The sequence below is a fragment of the Carettochelys insculpta genome, chromosome 12, assembly GCF_033958435.1.
Source record: "Carettochelys insculpta isolate YL-2023 chromosome 12, ASM3395843v1, whole genome shotgun sequence".
NCBI classification, from domain to species: domain Eukaryota; kingdom Metazoa; phylum Chordata; order Testudines; family Carettochelyidae; genus Carettochelys; species Carettochelys insculpta.
In genome coordinates this window covers 5,091,788-5,109,451 of record NC_134148.1, presented here as the reverse complement: position 1 = coordinate 5,109,451, position 17,664 = coordinate 5,091,788, and the positions used below count along the sequence as shown (strand labels likewise).

General features: G+C 54.1%; 1 protein-coding gene across 1 annotated transcript; it reads left to right on the top strand.

Annotated features, from left to right (window-relative positions):
- Positions 1-10,871: 10,871 nt before the first annotated feature.
- LOC142019556 (cytochrome P450 1A5-like) lies at positions 10,872-17,449 on the top strand. The gene is made up of 6 exons (XM_075006625.1): positions 10,872-11,723; positions 12,673-12,799; positions 13,358-13,447; positions 13,538-13,661; positions 13,911-13,997; positions 17,068-17,449. Exons 1-6 carry the CDS (start codon positions 10,872-10,874, stop codon positions 17,372-17,374), a joined length of 1,587 nt encoding a protein of 528 aa, XP_074862726.1. The 3' UTR covers positions 17,375-17,449.
- The last annotated feature ends 215 nt before the right edge of the window (positions 17,450-17,664 follow it).

The window sequence follows — 17,664 nt, the reverse complement described above, 5'->3', positions numbered from 1 at the left end:
GCTGCCCCGGCGGGGGCGCAGGGTCGGGCCGACCCGGCACCGCGCGCACCAAACCCCCCGGCCCGGGGTCACGCGGCCGCCTCCCCCTGGAGCTGGTGTCAAGGCCCGCGGCCGGGGGAGGCGGGGTCGGCGCTCGGACGGACCGAGGTGGGGACCCCCCCGCCATGGGCTGTGGTTCGTTCCCGCCCCCGCCCCGTGGGGTCCCGAACTCCTCGCGCCTCTGCCCTGCCCATTCCCAGCCACGGGCGGGAGCGGCAGTCAGCGCCGCCGGAGCCGGCAAACTTGGTGCGCCCCTGTCACGTGACGGGAGGAAGCTCAGCCAATCAGGATGCAAGGAGGTGCATATAAAGCGGCAGAAAGTAGCACGCCACTCAAGCCGCTGGGGAGCAGCCCGAGGTACCCCCGTTGGCCACCCCGCCGCAGCCCCCGGGCGCCTCCGACCTGCGCCCCGCTCCTGGGAAGAGGTCTCCGAGGCAAGCTGCGCCGAGCACCGGGGAGGGACTCGCTGGGAGCAGGGACTGGGGGGAGGTTTTGTGGGTGTGATCTCCAACGGCACCGCGAACAAACTCGAGCGACGCTGCCCTGCGGGGACGGTGGATAAGCAGCTCCCTGCAGCCTGCGCAGCAGCTGGGCCTGGGGGGGGGTGGTTAATTGCCTCCCCCGTTCACGCCCAAGCAGCCCTGGGAACACTCCGGGAGACCTTTGTGGGCGAGAACTAAGGGCCAAGTCGCGCGCCAATCAAAGTTATTCGCCAAACTCCCAGCCAAGGGCAGAAGAGCGGGTCCCCAAAGCTTCAGGCACAGAGTTGTTTTACTGGATCGGATCTCCTGAGTTGAACGAAGTGTAGCCAATCCGGGTTTGTTGGGGGACGCGGGGGGGGCTGCCCACAGGTGGAAAAGAGTTTTGCCCAGGAAGGTTGGGGTGACCCCAAGTGGGATAAGGAGATGTTGGAAAAGAACTGGGGTGATGTAGAGGAACTGTGGTCACAGTTCTGTGTGTGGAGGAATGCTTGTAAGTTGAAGAAAGGGAAAGGGAAAGGAGCCCGTATCGGGCTGTTAAAGAGCGCCCTGCAGGCAGCAGGTAGGAGTCATAGGGAAGTAGAAATGGAGCTGGAAAGAGTGCAGAGGGAGAGAGATGAGTTGCAGCAGCGATGCCAGAATTTAGATACCCGGGCACACCTGCTGAGTAAGGGTGTGTGCCAACTGGAGGAGCGTCGTGTTCCTCTGGTAAAGAAGGGAGGAATAGAGCAGAGAGCAAAGCTAGAGAGTAAATCTAGGTGCATTAATAGAGCCAAAGTAGAGGCTGCTCTCTGGCCAGACCCAGAGGAGTGAGATGGGGACATTTGGAATTCCTCAGAGGATGAGTATTCCAGCAATCTCGCTCATGAGATAGAGAAAACCCCCATTTGCATGAGACCTATTGTTACTTATCAAAAGGATCTCACTCCTGAAGAGGAGGAGGCTGAGGGGGCTGAAACTGACAGCGGTTCCTCCTCTGAGTGTGATAAGCTGAAACGGCAGCCAAAGCGAATTACTACTCGGAGCTATGAGCCAGCCGAGCTGAGAGAGATTCAGGAAGAGTTTATTAAGAAGCCTGGGGCAGGCGTAATAGAGTGGCTAGTCAGAATATGGGACGCAGGAGCTGGCCATACACAACTGTCCTCCCAGGAATGTGGAAGGGTTAATATGGGTGCAGGAGTATTCTTCACCCCCAGGCTACGTCTACACGTGCAGCCAACATCGAAATCGTTTATTTCGATGTAGCGACATCAAAATAGTCGGTTTCGATGAATAATGTCTACACGTCCTCGGCTACGTCTACACGTGCAGCCAATATCGAAATAGTCTATTTCGATGAATAATGTCTACACGTCCTCCAGGGCCGGCAATGTCGATGTTCAACTTCGACGTTGCTCAGCCCAACATCGAAATAGGCGCAGCGAGGGAACGTCTACACGTCAAAGTAGCACACATCGAAATAGGGATGCCAGGCACAGCTGCAAACAGGGTCACAGGGCGGACTCAACAGCCAGCCGCTCCCTTAAAGGGCCCCTCCCAGACACAGTTGCACTAAACAACACAAGATACACAGAGCTGACAACTGGTTGCAGACCCTGTGCCTGCAGCATAGATCCCCAGCTGCCGCAGAAGCAGACAGAAGCCCTGGGCTAAGGGCTGCTGCCCACGGTGACCATAGAGCCCCGCAGGGGCTGGAGAGAGAGCATCTTTCAACCCCCCAGCTGATGGCCGCCATGGAGGACCCAGCAATTTCGACCTTGTGGGACGCAGATCGTCTACACGGTCCCTACTTCGACGTTGAACGTCGAAGTAGGGCGCTATTCCTATCTCCTCATGAGGTTAGCGACTTCGACATCTCGCCGCCTAACGTCGAAGTTAACTTCGAAATAGCGCCCGACGCGTGTAGACGCGACGGGCGTTATTTCGAAGTTGGTGCCGCTACTTCGAAGTAGCGTGCACGTGTAGACGCAGCTCTCCAGGGCTGGCAACTTCGACGTTGGGCAGTACCACATCGAAAAAGGCGCAGTGAGGGAACGTCTACACGTCAAAGTAGCACACATCGAAATAAGGGTGCCAGGAACAGCTGCAGACAGGGTCACAGGGCGGACTCAACAGCAAGCCGCTCCCTTAAAAGGCCCCTCCTGAGAAACAGAGGCTAGGGACATCATCCCTGGTTAATAGGCATGGATGGAGCTAACCTCCATGAATTTATCTAGCTCTTTTTTTAGAACCCTCTTAAAGTCCTGGTCTTCAAAACCTCCTCTGGCGAGGAGTTCCACAGATCCACCGTGCGCAGCATGAAGAAAAGCTCGCTTTTGTTAGTTTTAAACCTGCTCCCCATTCATTTCATCTGGTGGCCCCCTCCCTAGTTCTTGTGTTATGGGAATAAATAGCTTTTCCTTTTGCACTTTTTCCACACCAGTCGTGATTTTACAGACCTCCATCCTATCCCCGCTCCGTGTCCCCTCTCGTAAGCTGCAAAGTCTTTTCCATCTCTCTTCAGACGGCACGTGTTCCAAACTCCGCATGATGCTCCGCCATCGGGCTGTGCCTCCCTTTTGAAAGGATCCCATCAGCTGTGGCCACTCTCCTTGACTAGCCCTGTGGGCCCTGCAGAAGAGTTCCCATTGGAGACTCATCCTCCATGTTACTCACTGTCCTTTCTTTCCTGGGGGCAATGTAAATGTCGAAACATCAGCGTAGGTTCCCAACGGCACAGGGCTGCCCTGGCTAGAGCTGAGTCTGGGGCAGGAGATCTCCAGGGAGGCTCGGGATCCACGCAGGGAGAGAGTAAGACCCAGAGTGGGGAGGGGAATGGTGAGTTTTGCCCTGATTTACATCAATGACATTTGTGTCTTCAGCCAAAAGTGGGAGGACCACGTGTCTCAGGTCAACCAGGTGCTGGCCTGGCTTCAGGGCGCTGGGCGGACGATCAGAGCAGGGAAGTGCAAGGTGGGGATGGCTGAGGTAACCTAGTTGGGCTATAACCCTAACCCTAGCCTGAATAACAGGGGTTCCCAAACTTTTTTGGCATCACACCCCCTTTTGGATTTTTGAGAAACCCTCACACCCCCCCCCCCCAAACTCTTCTTTATCATCGTCCAACCCCCTTGGAACAAAACATTCAATTTGCAATTTGAAATGAACACAAAAACTCGATAGATAAATGTTATTTAAGATGACAAATACGCACAAATAGTTTTTCTTGGCCCCTTGTGGTTGCCTGGTGCAGCCCCAACTGCCTGAGCCCTGTGCCAGCCACCAGAGCTGCCAGCGCCAACTGCCCACCTGCCTGCGACCTGCACTGTTACGGCTGCCTGCCTGAGCCCCACCGCCGCCGGGACCAGGCACCTGCTTGCCTGTCAGCTGCCAGGGCCAGCTGTTCGAGCTGTCTGCCCGAGCCCTGCACTGTCAGGACCAGCCGCCCGCCCACCAGCCACCCACACCAGCCACGGGCCAGCCACCCGAGCTGCCCGCCCAAGCTCCATGTTGCCACAGCCAGCCGCTCACCTGCCGTCCTGAGCCACCTGAGCCCAGCGCTGCTGGGGCCAGCCACCCACCCACCAGCCTGAGCTGTCCGAGCCCTGCACTGCCGGGGCCAGCCACCCACCCACCAGCCTGAGCTGTCCGAGCCCTGCGCTGCCGGGGCCAGCCACCTGAGCCCCCTGAGTTCTGCAAGCTGGCCGGCTACCCGACCCAAACCCTGCAAGCCCCTCCCCCAAAGCCAGGCACTCCCAGCCTCTCATCTAACCCCATCCTCCTCCCCAGCCCACATTCACTCACATTTGCAGAAGGCAGCCAGCTCCACGTGGGTGGGTCTCCGCCGGCTGCCTGCTTTCTATAGCAGCTGTACCAGGTCGCCCATGTAAAATGGCAAGGGCTGAGAGCTGGAAGCAAAAGCCGGCTCTTTCTTTTGGTGGAGGAAATGATGCAGGGGCTGGGTCACCTTGCGCCCCCCCCACCCCAGAATTTCTTTATGCCTGGCACGCCCCCCAGTTTGGGCATCCATGCTGTATAAGGGGCAGGTAACTCGGAGAGGACAGAGGCTGAAGTCAGCCAACGGGGTGCACAGCAGCGTTCCCTGCAAGCTGAGTGCTGGGGCACTAAGAGCATCCCCAGCTGGCTGCATGTGTTTCTCTTGATAGAGCACATGACAAATGTTTTTCCCCTCGTGGGCGGAACAAAAAGAGAACCCTGCTGAGAGCCTGACTTTGTAAGACATCTTGGGGCAGATTTACCCCCCCAGAAGATCTGCACTGGAGTCACCCGTGTGGGCAGCGAGCAGCAGCTCTTTATTATTTTTATTGACACGGCGGTTCACTTACAAGTGCCAGTCCTGGACTTTGGCCTCGCTGTGCTAGGTACTGTACAAATGGCTGACACCAGTGTGCTCAAGGCTTTTGCTCATGCACCCCCTTCCCTGGTCCCCTGGAGCTGAAGTCAGCAGCCAGAGCTGGAAACATGGTGAGGAGCTGGAGCGAGGTTCGGAAAACGGTGAGGAGCTGGGGCTGGATGTGGGGCCATGGCTGGGAACTGGAAGTGGCTGGGAGCCAGGATCCATGAGCCATAGCTTGGAACCAGGAACCAGGACCTGAGGTCAGCAGTGTGATTTGGATCACCTGGGTCAGGAGCGAAGCCGAGGGCGAGCTGGGTGCGTGGCTCTCCCTTCCTTGTGCTGCCACACCACCACAGTTTGGGGACCTCTGACTCCCGTGCTAAAGATCTCCAAACATCAGTGGCGAGATGCCTCAGGCTGAGCCCCCCCCGAACATGGAGACACTCAAAGCCAGAGGCAACTCTGGAAAACTTGGATTCACAGGCACCAGTTCATGCACCCTTGAAGTTCTCCAGCAAATCCGTTTCCTATTCTTTCTCCCCTCCCCGGCCTCCGCCCAGCTGGTTCCATGCCCCAAAATACAGCGCTTGACCAAACTGCTGTTTAGAAGCCCAAGAGTAGAGACTATGGTCTTGGAGACCTGTCTGGAGGCTGTTCATGTATTCTCCATCTACCGGGCACGGGAAGCCTCTCACTCGGTCCCCACCATGCACAGCGACTGTATCGACACTGACCTAGCTTCCCAAGAGAGCAGAGCTGCAAAGTCAAAACAGCTCCCCATCGCCGTGGGGCTTTCGCCCGCTGTGGGGAACAGGCCACTGTGCTGCAGTGGGGCTTGGCTCAGCCTGGGAGAGGCCTGGAGGAGCCAGGGTCTTCCTGCCAGTTGCATCTTGCCCTGGACTTTCCCAAAGTGCAGCTCTTGCTTATCCGCCCCCGCTGCTTCGCACGCAATATCGCCTCCCGCCACGTGTCAAAGGTGCGAATGCCTCTGCTCCCTCCCCAGCCCCCCGACTCCCCAGCTCAGCCTGTCTGGCCGCAGAGGAAGCGGTGGTGCAATTTGACCAGATGCTTCTCACGCGAACCTGGGCAATCTTTAACCCGACCCTGAGCCCGGGGGCAGGGGACAGCTGCTGTGGAATGAGTCCCTCGCACACTACACCAGCCTGGCCTGGCTGCAGGCCGTAACCACCCCCCCGTCCCTGCTGCCTGCCCTCCCTCCCCTTCCCCCATGCCCACTTTGCCCTCCAGGCAGCGCCGCTGCTGTGCTGGGGGAGATAAGGCTTTACTGAAGAGAACTGCCCAGCCAGGCAATAAGCAGGAGCCCTATGACCGAGACAGGAGACGCCCTATCAGGGCAATGGGCTCAGGTGCATGGTCAGATCCTCTGGACAACAATGCCGGGCACGCCCTAGTCCCCGTCCTCCCTGTGTTGTTCAGGGTGAAACATACGTTGGTCAGCTGGGGGCTGGCCGAGGTGGGGAAAGTACACCAAAAGTTACTTGAGTAAAAGTACGGCTGCTTTGGTCGGGGAAGCAAGTGAGTAAAAGTCAGAGTATCCTTCTGACAACAACTTGCGTGAAAGTTCAAAAGTATCACGTCTTGATGGTGCTCAAGCATCCAGACGCACCCATAGATTTCCCTCGGATGGCTCCTTTTCACGTCCAGAGGATCAGATAATTCTGCTTTTACACAGGTAGTTTTCCAGAGGCTACTGTGACTTTTCATTGCACTTCTTTCCAGAACAGCTGTGCTTTTACTCAAGCAATGTTTTAAGGCACTTTTTCAACCTCTGGAGGATGACTGTTCCTCAGCTGTGCAGACGAATGGCTTGCCCCAAAGAACACTGAAGTCCGGGGCTCTGGATCTGGCCCAGCATAAGGACGACCCTCTGAACTTTTCCATCCATGTGTGGAATAAATTTGTTCTGTGCACTGCCATGAGTGGCTGTGCACCACCCATAGAGGCACACTCTGCTGGCTGTGGGCGCTCTGGTAAGGTGCTGGAGAGCACCCAAGTCTCTCCTGGATGGCTGACGATGATGTTGAGGATTTTAGAGCGAGCTATTCTGGAGGCCCAGGAAAAGTGGCTTGGCGGCTATGTTGGCAATGCGGCAGGAGGACAGTCAGCCAACCAGATTTCAGGAGAGGGGAGTAGAAAGCGGTAGGACAGTGACCTGCCTTGGAGGAGAGCCCACTTCACTGCCCTGAAAAGCACAAGCCGGAAGCTTTGGGAAGAGACTCCTCACGCCATAACCCGAGAACTTCCAACCAGGTGACAACGCCCTGGTAAGTGCCGTCCTCCCTCTGGGACACCCAGTCCCACAGGGCTGCTTCTCACAGCTTCTTGTCTTTGCCACAGGTTAGTTACCAAACAAGGGCCAGTTTAAATCCTGTCTAGTCTATGTAAGGGAACGATCTCCCCCTTGCACCACTAATCCTCCCCAATGCCCTCAGCCGGTTACAGCCTGGGCTTGTTTCAAACCAGTGACCCCGTTCAGGCAGGGGCTGTGTCTTTCCCTGTGTTTGTACATTACTGGAGCAATGGGACCCGGATTGCAACCCTCGGGTGCTCCTGCAAGGCCTGGAATAAATCACTAACACATGCGGCTAGTGGAGGTAACGACACACATGGCTTAGGACAACTTTTAAGCCAGCAGTGTAACAACCCCTGGCAATATTGGTCCTACTGGCGCTGCAGAAGGGCTGAGCTGGATTATGGCTGCAGCAGCGTGCGGGTATCAGGAGGTTCCTTAGGACCATTCAAGGGAGGCGTGCGTGCCCAGCTAGAGATACTGTGTGTCGTGTCAGCATCCATACCTCAGCGGTGGTCAGCCCCAGCCCGGGGACTTGCTCCCTTTTTGCTCTGTTTTGTAGCAGCTGAGTGTCTCTCAGGTAAGACACAGGTACAGTTTCTTCTCCTCTGTCAAGGCCTCTCCTCAACAGATTTCCAGCTACCAAGTCCTCGCAGGCCCGTGGGTGCAGAGGTAGCTTCATTAGGCTGAAGGGATCTGGCTGTGGAATGAAACTTCCAGGGGAAATCCGGAGAATCCAGGGTCTGATGACCTCCAGGTCAGGCGAAGGATTCCATCATGGATATTATGGTAAAAGTCAGGCACAGATCAGGGCAATGAACAAGAACTCACGGAAGCCCTGACTTGTCCAGGACTTTTACTAAAAACATGGGGGGGATCAGAGGTGGGAAAAGACCTAAAAAGTTACTTGAGTAACAATACAACTGCTTTTGGGGGGGAGGGGTCGAAATATATTCAAGTACAAGTCACCGATGTCCCGCTGGAAAATTACTCAAGTAAATGTACACACAAACACCACATCCTGATCGTACTCAAGTACCCAGAAGTGAAAGCAGCTGCACTTTTACTCAAGTAACTTTTTGGTACCTTTTCCACTTCTGGTGGGGAGGAGAGTCCAACATCCCCCCGTCCCCTCCTGCAGCAGCTGGGAACTGCAGGGACCCCATTGTACAGAGGCAGGGTGGAGTCCCCCAGCCACTCTGTGGGACAGCCCATGCAGGTAGCCCCCTGCCTGCGCTGAGCTCTGCTCTGATACCTCTGCTGCTGACAGGGGCAGCTCAGAAGTTGCTGCCGACAGTGGCGGCTGGTCAGTTCTTGGGGGGGAGAGGTGGCTGGCAACCTGAGCAGTTTGCCTGTCAGCTGCAGGGCCCCACTGTCATCGAGATCACTGGAAGTCAGGGTAGCGGCAGAGGGACTCCAGACCTGCTCTGTGGCCAGCTGGGGGAAAGCCCACAGCTCCCCAGCTGGGGGGCAGCAGAGGAACCAGGGAAGGCATCTCCTGCAGCTACCAGCCCCTTTGGGCAGCAGGGGGACCTCTCCCAATGGGGTCCCTGCAGGTCCCAGCTGCTGCAAGTGGGGAAGGGGGAGAGAGGTGCTGGACCCTCCCCTTGTTTTGTCAGGGACGTGTTTAGCACAAGTCAGAGGCAGATCAGGGCTTCTGTGGTTTCCTATTTATGGCCATGACTGGTCTCTGCCTCTGACTAAGTTATCCCCGACAAAATCCAGAGCCTGACCCCCAAGAAACACAGCAATGCCATTAAATCCGCCAGAGACTTGGCTTTGCTTTGACTTTATGGGGAAGGGCTCAGGAGGGGACCCCCTGCAGTCATGGGGGCAGCAGAAAGCCCTAGGGCTGGTAGAGGGGCTCTTCATTTTCCCTGGGTGAGAACCAGGCTGTCAGGTTTCCTGCTCAGCTGAAAGAAGGATGAGGAGAAACTTTCGCGAGACTCCAGTCTGGGATTCCCCCTCTCACCAGCAGAAGGACCCAGCGCTGTACCTCAGCCAAATGCTAGGGCCGGATCCTGGGGGAGTGCCATTAAATCAGTGAAGCTAAATGGATTTATTGCAGCTGAGGAGCCGGCCCTGACTCGTTAAGGGAAATGTGAGTGTTCAGACATTGAGGGTTGAGAATTGAGGCCTGGGGAGGCCGGGGGTTATGGACACCTCCACATCGCCATGGAAAGACACAGACTGAGTGGCTCCCTACAGAGTCGGCAAAGTAAAACTCCCCAGGAAGTCCAAGGGGGCTCCCAGGGCAGACCTCCAGATCCCCTGACTGCCTCTCACCCCCCACTTAAACCTGGCACCAAACTGGATTGGTGGCTTGTTGGAGAAACTGTGCCGCTTCCTAGAACCAATTTCCTAGAGGCTGTTCTCAGTGGTGACGGATGGCAGAACAAGGAGCATGGGCTGAAGTTACAGAGGGGGAGGTGTAGGCTGGATATTAGGAAAAACTACTTCCCCAGCAGGGTGGTGAAGCACTGGAATGCGTTGCCAAGAGAGGTGGTGGATTCTCCATCCCCCGAGGCTTTTAAGTCCCGGCTGGACAAGGTCCTGGCTGGGATGACTTAGTGGGGGTTGATCCTGCCTGAAGCAGGGGGCTGGACTAGATGACCTCCTGAGGTCCCTTCCAGCCCTAGGATGCTGTGACTCCTTGTTCCACCTGCACTGGCTGCTGCTCCTTGCCTTTCTCCTGCCATCTGTACCCAACATTACTTCACTCCTGTCTTATCCTCGGCTTCCGCCCTCACTACCAGTTCCTGCTTTGCTTCTGTGCCGTGCCCCGTCTCTGGTTCCCGCTCCTGATGCGTGTCTGTTAACCTCCTCTCTGGCAATTGGTGCAGCTTCTGACTCCGACCCTTAGGCAAGACTGTCTGTGCTCTGATTCCTAACAGTCACTGGCCAGCTGTGTTCCCCAGAAGCTGAGCACTTGGGAAGCCACCCAGGAGAAATGCAGGTGTCACCCAGCTGTTTACCAGAGCACCCACAGCTGGCAGCACATGTGTTATGGTGGCGCACAGCCCCGTATGCCTCAGTGCACATGACAAAATTTATTCCACCCACGGATAGAAAAAAAATCAGAGGAAACCCTGCCGAGCAGAGTGGGTAACGATGGAGCCTCCTTCTCCCAAGGTTCAGATAATGCTGAATGGGCCTGTGTGTTTCAACCTGCTCTTGCATTCCATGGCAGGACTATATCAGCCAAACAACTCCCGAACAGAGCAAGCGAAATTTTAATTGGCACTCGCTCCACCTGCAGGTCTCCAAGAGTGTCACAAAACTAGTGAATAGATTTAGCAACACCTCTGAGTTAAAAAGAATGATTCTTCCCCATTGAACAAGGGGACGCAGAAGCAGAAGGGATGTCAAGGGACTTGCCCAAGGCACCACAGGAAGTTTGTGGCAGAACTAGGGCTGGGACCCAGATTTCTTGACTGCTGGGCTGGGTTCTAGGAACAAGAACTAGTGTGGGAGGAAAGTCACAGCAGACTTTAGGGTCCAAGGGGTGGATCCTTGCTAATGGCCAGCCTATGGAAAGGGTTTTTGAAGAATGGATTTCCTCCAAGTTCTCGTGCAAGGAGGCCTCAGTGCGGTATGGGCCTGTCTGGAGTCTGGTGCTCTTGAAGCGTAAGACTGGCACTTCCTTAGCAGCCTGAGGAAGCTAGACACCCAGCACTCTGTTTAATTGTTACAGGTTCTTAGTGCCATGAAGATGAAGGCTGTAATGTCCCTGGTGGGCAGCCTGGGATTTTTCTCAGTCACTGAGCTGCTCATTGCCTCTGCTGTCTTCTGTCTGATCTTCACGGTGATCAGAGCCTCACAGCAGCGGATCCCCAAGGGACTGAAGAGGCTGCCAGGACCACGGGGTTACCCCTTGATAGGCAACATGCTGGAACTGGGGAGCGATCCACACCTGACCTTGACTCAGATGAGCCAGACGTATGGCGATGTGATGCAGATCCAGATCGGCACCAGACCGGTGCTGGTGCTGAGTGGATTGGACACCCTCAAACAAGCCCTGGTGAAGCAAGGGGAAGACTTCATGGGGCGCCCCGATCTCTATAGCTTTCGCCACGTTGCGGACGGTCAGAGCTTGGCCTTCAGCGTTGACTCAGGGGAGGTGTGGAGAGCTCGCAGGAAGCTGGCCCAGAATGCCCTGAAGACCTTCTCGGTCTCGCCCAGCCCCAACTCTTCATCCACCTGCCTACTTGAGGAGCACGTCTCCAAAGAAGCTGACTACCTAGTGAGAAAGTTCCTGCAACTGATGGAGGAAGAGAAGCGGTTTGAACCTTATCAGTATCTGGTGGTCTCCGTGGCCAACGTCATCTGTGCCATGTGCTTTGGCAAGCGTTACGACCATGGTGACGAGAAGCTGCTCAGCATACTGAATACGACACATGAGTTTGGGAGGATGGTTGCCTCTGCCAGTACAGCAGATTTCATCCCGGTGCTCCAGTATCTTCCCAGCCGCCCCATGAAAAAATTTCTAGACTTCAACAGGAGATTCCTCAGCCTGCTTCGGGACCTTGTCAAAGAGCACTACCAGAGCTTCGAGAAGGTAAGAGCCTTGATCATGACGGAGATGAGCTTCCATACTGTGTCCTTCAACTTCAGGGAGTTACTTTCCTCTGGCAGCAGACTGTCCTGTGGCAGATCTGTGAACACCCTGAGCAGTGCCCAGTGTTACTATGACGGCTGCTCAAAACGGCACGGAAAGATCAGGACTGAATTTGTACCTTCTCCAAACACACAGTTCCACCAACTGAGCTGAAGAAGAGGACCCATTAGCTGTTAGCAACACAGGGCCTATGACTTAACGACACTCTGTTGAGCAGTACTGCTGACATTCAACAGAAGGCACTTAAGACCGTCCCAGCATCCACCTAAATAAAAGCCTGGGAAAGGCAGGGTGACTGGAGGTTCCGCTGTTTTTTTGCCAACCCGCTGAGCCAAAGTAGCTTTCTGTTACTCTAGGAATTTGACAAAGAATGCTTCATTTGATCCATGGTAGAAGCATCATAGGGCACCAGTTACCCTAGTTTCTATACCAGTAAGTTTCTCTCTCCAGACTAGTGGTTCTCAAACTTTTTGGCTCACGACCTGTCTGGCTCAACGTAAACTTTTCTGCGGCCCACCAGCCAACCACGGTAATGACCAAATGAATTTGCCTCTCTCTATATATCTTAAACATTAAATTATTTATATTAGTCTTCTACGGCATAAAAATTTAGCGGGGGGCACACAGGGCTGGAGAGCCAGGCAGGCAAGCCACTGCGAGGGGAAAAGGTCCCCAACCTGTGGCCCAACTGCAACATGGTCATGGACCACAAGTGGTCTGCGGACCACACTTGGAGAACCACCACTGTAGACACATATGGAGGGTTAATTGGCAAGTTATTGGCTTTCCAGCATCCCTGCAGTAGTAGATTGCTGTTCGGTTGCTCTCTGTTTACCTGTCTAGGTGGCTGGAATTTCCTACCATCTTCCTCTGCCCTTTCCTCTTTCAGGGGAACATCCGAGACATCACTGACTCCTTGATTGCGCAAAGTCAGGAGGAGAAAGTGGAAGCCAACACCAAAGCTGACCTCCCGAAGGAAAAAATTGTCAACCTGGTCAATGACCTCTTTGGAGCTGGTAAGAACATTCCCCGTTAGGCTTTCCTATTTCAAACACTTCCTATTTTTGCATTCCAATAAATTGGCAATATTAGCTCTGTTTTAGCTACCTCCCCCCATAAGAACGCTCCATCCAGCTGCTTCCAAGAGCAGAAAATAGATCACGTTATTGTCTTCACTCTGATGTCTACCAGCAACAACTCCAAGAGCCTTCTTATGTTTGAGGAAGAGTTTGTAGGAAGACTGTGATTAGGGGAAATGAAGACTATAGTTTTGTACCTGTGTTTGCTCGCACCGGTCCTGATTTATCCACGAGTCACACTGGGAACCCTACCGATTTCACTGAAGCTACGTCAGTATAAAACTGACTTGACAGCATGATGAATGAGCCTCATTCACTGTAGAACAGAGCAAGTGAAAAACCCCTTCATTGGGGACTTTCTTATCACTGCTTTCTGAGCAGGGCAAAAGCTGATATGCAGCCAAGGAAAATCCAGTGACTCCCTAAAGCCAGGGCCAGTAAATTTCCCCTGACTTGTCTTCATCTCGTATTTGTCTTTCCTCCCCGTCTGTCTAGGTTTTGAGACTGTGACCACAGCTTTGTCCTGGAGCCTCCTGTATCTTGTGACTTATCCCAACATTCAGAAGAAGATTCAGGAAGAATTAGGTAAAAGCACGTTGTCAGTTGCAATGTTACAACACCCCCCCCAGGAGACTGGATTCCAACGCTCCTTTTCCTCCTCTTTATAACCCGTAGATGAGACCGTTGGCCAAGAGAGGAGACCCAGACTGTCAGATCGGCCCCTGCTGCCGTACACGGAAGCCTTTATCTTAGAGATGTTCAGACATTCCTCTTTCATGCCCTTCACCATCTCTCACTGGTCAGTGCTAAGCATAGTGAGGAGATTTGGAGGCATAACACATCGAGTGGTACCTGCCTGCAGTGGTGTTGCCACATTGATGGTCCTCACCATGGGAGTGAGGCAAAATCCAGCCCTTAGAACATACGCTAATGCTGGGGAACAGGATCCCCTCTGGGCTCAGCCCCGACCCAAACGGGACCGGGGCGGATTGAGGCGAGAATGCAGAGGCAGCTCTGTGAACGTGTGACTTGCTCTCTCTTCCTCCAGCACAACGAAAGACACCGCACTGAACGGCTACTTCATTCCCAAGGACCTCTGCGTGTTTGTCAACCAATGGCAAGTCAATCATGAAGAGTAAGTATAGGTAGAGTGTAGTACAGGGTACCACATTGCCATCTATCCAGATCAATGTGCTGGCCCCCTTCGGCCAGGTCCCTGGGGGCTGAGTGGCCCAGTAGCTAGGTCACCAAGTAAGGGGGCAGAAAAGGGGAGCATGCCCCCACCCCCTGCCCTGTGCTCCTGGCCCAGGAACTCCAAATCATTCCCTTTGACAAGTCCTTAGTTTGGGTCCTGGCCCCAGGAGACCCTCTTCCTCTTAGCTGGGGCTTCTTAGTAGGTCCCCTGCTTCTCCCAGTGGGGTATGGTGGGGCTTACTTGCTCCCATGGCTGCTGAGTGCATTGACCTGCAAAATCCAGGGTTGTGAGCTCAGTCCTTGAGGAAGCCAAGGGACTTGGGACAAATGAATGGGAAAAAATATCTGTCAGGGATGGTGCTTGGTCCTGCAAGAGGGCAGGGGGCTGGTTTCAATGACCTCCCAAGGTCCCTTCCCAGCTCTGTGAGATATGATCAATGGACAGGCTGTGTTTCAGGTGAACCAGGCTCCTTCCTCCTGGCTAGTCAACCCCAGACTGAGCTAGGCTCTTTCCTTTTCTTCTCCCTCCAGGGCTGGCATTGGTCGCAAGAAAAGCAGGCAGAGCTAGCTGAACCCAGGGGCTTTCTTTAAGCCCTGGGATGCCAGACCCTCCTTTCTCCACTCCTTCACAAAACACGTAACTCTCACATATGTTCTGTAAGACCAGCTGGCACTTGGCTATGCAGATCCTGAGGATGCAGTGTTTAGCTGTGTCTACACGTGCACGCTACTTGGAAGTAGCGGCACTAAATTCGAAATAGCGCCCGTCGCGGCTACATGCGCCGGGCGCTATTTCGAAGTTAACTTCGACGTTAGGCAGCGAGACGTCGAAGTTGCTAACCTCATGAGGGGATCGGAATAGCGCCCTACTTCGACGTTCAACGTCGAAGTAGGGACCGTGTAGACGATCTGCGTCCCGCAACATCGAAATTGCTGGGTCCTCCATGGCGGCCATCAGCTGGGGGGTTGAGAGATGCTCTCTCTCCAGCCCCTGCGGGGCTCTATGGTCACCGTGGGCAGCAGCCCTTAGCCCAGGGCTTCTGGCTGCTGCTGCGGCAGCTGGGGATCCATGCTGCAGGCACAGGGTCTGCAACCAGTTGTCGGCTCTGTGGATCTTGTGTTGTTTAGTGCAACTGTGTCTGGGAGGGGCCCTTTAAGGGAGCGGCTTGCTGTTGAGTCCGCCCTGTGACCCTGTCTGCAGCTGTGCCTGGCACCCTTATTTCGATGTGTGCTACTTTGGCGTGTAGACGTACCCTCGCAGCGCCTATTTCGATGTGGTGCTGCGCAACGTCGAAGTTGAACGTCGATGTTGCCAGCCCTGGAGGACGTGTAGACGTTATTCATCGAAATAGCCTATTTCGATGTTGGCTTCACGTGTAGACGTAGCCTTTGTGGGACAGCCAGTGACATACCAGCTACTTTCCAAGCAAACGAGAGGGAATCTTCCCTTCCCCACTGTATCCAGACACCCACAACCCTACACGAGGTGTGCCTGCTGTATTTCTGTACTTCCCACTTTCTCCACAGGGCTGGGAATCTGTGCTGTGGGAAGACGTGGAGATAGTCAGGCAGGGGAGTGATGAATGCAGGGGTATTAGAACTGGACAGCCAAGAGTCAGGGGTGGGTAGCTGGAGGCAGAAACGCCACACAGATGGCCCTGGTCCCCCCCACCCCAAACCTCCCTTGGGTCTGCTGGGTCTGTAGACTTGATTTGTACCCCAGCCCTTGGCAATGAAAGGATCACTTGAGAGACGAAAAAGACCTGGGAGTCGGATGAGCCGATGTCCTGTTCATAAAGGTGTTGAACTTAAAAGAATGATGCAGGATCCTTTGCAGGGAGATAAGGCAAAATGCCCCATTCATTGTTAACACCTATTTCAATCACTACTTTATCAGGGAGCACTGGGTTGGTCTGTAACTTGGTGGGATGCAAAACAAATCTGACTCTTGAAAAGGGGACCGTAATCTGGACAGGTTGAATGGCGCTTGTTTCAAGAGCTCAGATTCCCTTGGGACCATATTTCTCCAGCGGTGGGAGGTGAACCTTTCGGGCTATGTGAGAGAAGTCTGGGGGTACTTATATATTTATAAAATGCAAAAGGGATACTTTATAAGCAAGGTTGAGAAGCACTGCCTGTACAGAACGACTGGCATACCGGGATTCTCTTTACCATCTTATAACAGAAGGGAAAGGGAATATTCAATGGTTCCAGAAAAAGCAGCAAATATAAAATTGCTTGGAGGACTTGATCACGGCCTTTGAGCACCAGCCTGAGGAACGGCAATTCGCGAGCTCTCCTATCTAGCACACAGCAGTACAAGAAGACCCAGTGGCTGAGAGCAGAAACTGGAGGCTTTCAGGCTAGAGATCGGTGCAAATTTTACAGTCAGGGTAATTAATCGTTTGAACAATTTTTCCAGGGTCATGGTGGATTGTCCACCACTGGCAATGCGTGAACTGAGGTGGGATGTCCATTGAGATGTGCTGTACCTCAAACAGGAATTAATTTGGGGAAGAAGGTCTGTCTAGGGCCCATAACAAGGAGATCAGACTAGATGACCACAATGGATCCTTCTAGCTTTGCAATCTGTGCAGCACACAATTGACTTGGGGACTGCATTGCCACAAGATGCTAGTGAGCTCCAGGGCTCAGCAGCATTCCAGAAAGGATTAGACTATCGGTCGATAATGAGAACATTAACCATAACTTCAGAGAGAATTGAAACCATGTGTATAAGGGATCTAAGCCCTTTTGCTTCAGTGCAAAAGCCAACCATGGACATCAAGGTCTTACAGTGGAATTAATTTGGCCCAGTGGCTTCAGATGGGTTATTTTAAATGGCAAACAGGCATTTTGGAGAGATACAGGTGCCTGGAGGGCAGTGCATCCGGGGCCCAGGTCCGAAGCTGTTCCTGACAGCCAGCCAAGCTGAATCCCCTGCTTGTAGCAGCCCCTCCCTTGGCAACAGTAGAACGCGCATTTCAGGAGCTTTGCTCTTGCTGTTCTAGGAAGCTTTGGAAAGAGCCATACACTTTCAACCCAGAGCGTTTCCTCAGAGCCGGCGGGACGGAGGTGGACAAAGCAGATGGGGAGAAGGTTCTGATCTTTGGCTTGGGGAAGCGGAGGTGCATTGGTGAGACCATCGCCAGATGGGAGGTCTTCCTCTTCCTGACCACCCTGCTGCAGCAGCTGGAGTTCAGTGTCTCCGATGGAGAGAAGGTGGACATGACGCCTGTGTATGGCTTGACCCTCCAGCACAAGAGGTGTGAGCACTTCCAGGTGAACCAGCGCCTCCCAGCCCAGAGTTCAGGGTGAGTCACCCCAGGCACTGGAGGGGGCATGGGAAGATTCCATGTGTATTTTACCCATTTGGTCCACAATCTATGATAACTTGGAACCAATATAGCTTCAGTCTAACTAATCTGTATTGATTTGTCCTGCCTCTCTGTTAACGAGCTTCATCACCCTGACCCATAGAATCACAACGGACCTGCCAGGGTCATCTGGCTTCTTCCCACGGGTGTTTTGTTCATGATCACTGGGTCTCTCCACTGAATTCCTCTTTGAACACTGCTAGGGCATTTTCCACGAATGCCTCCTTATAA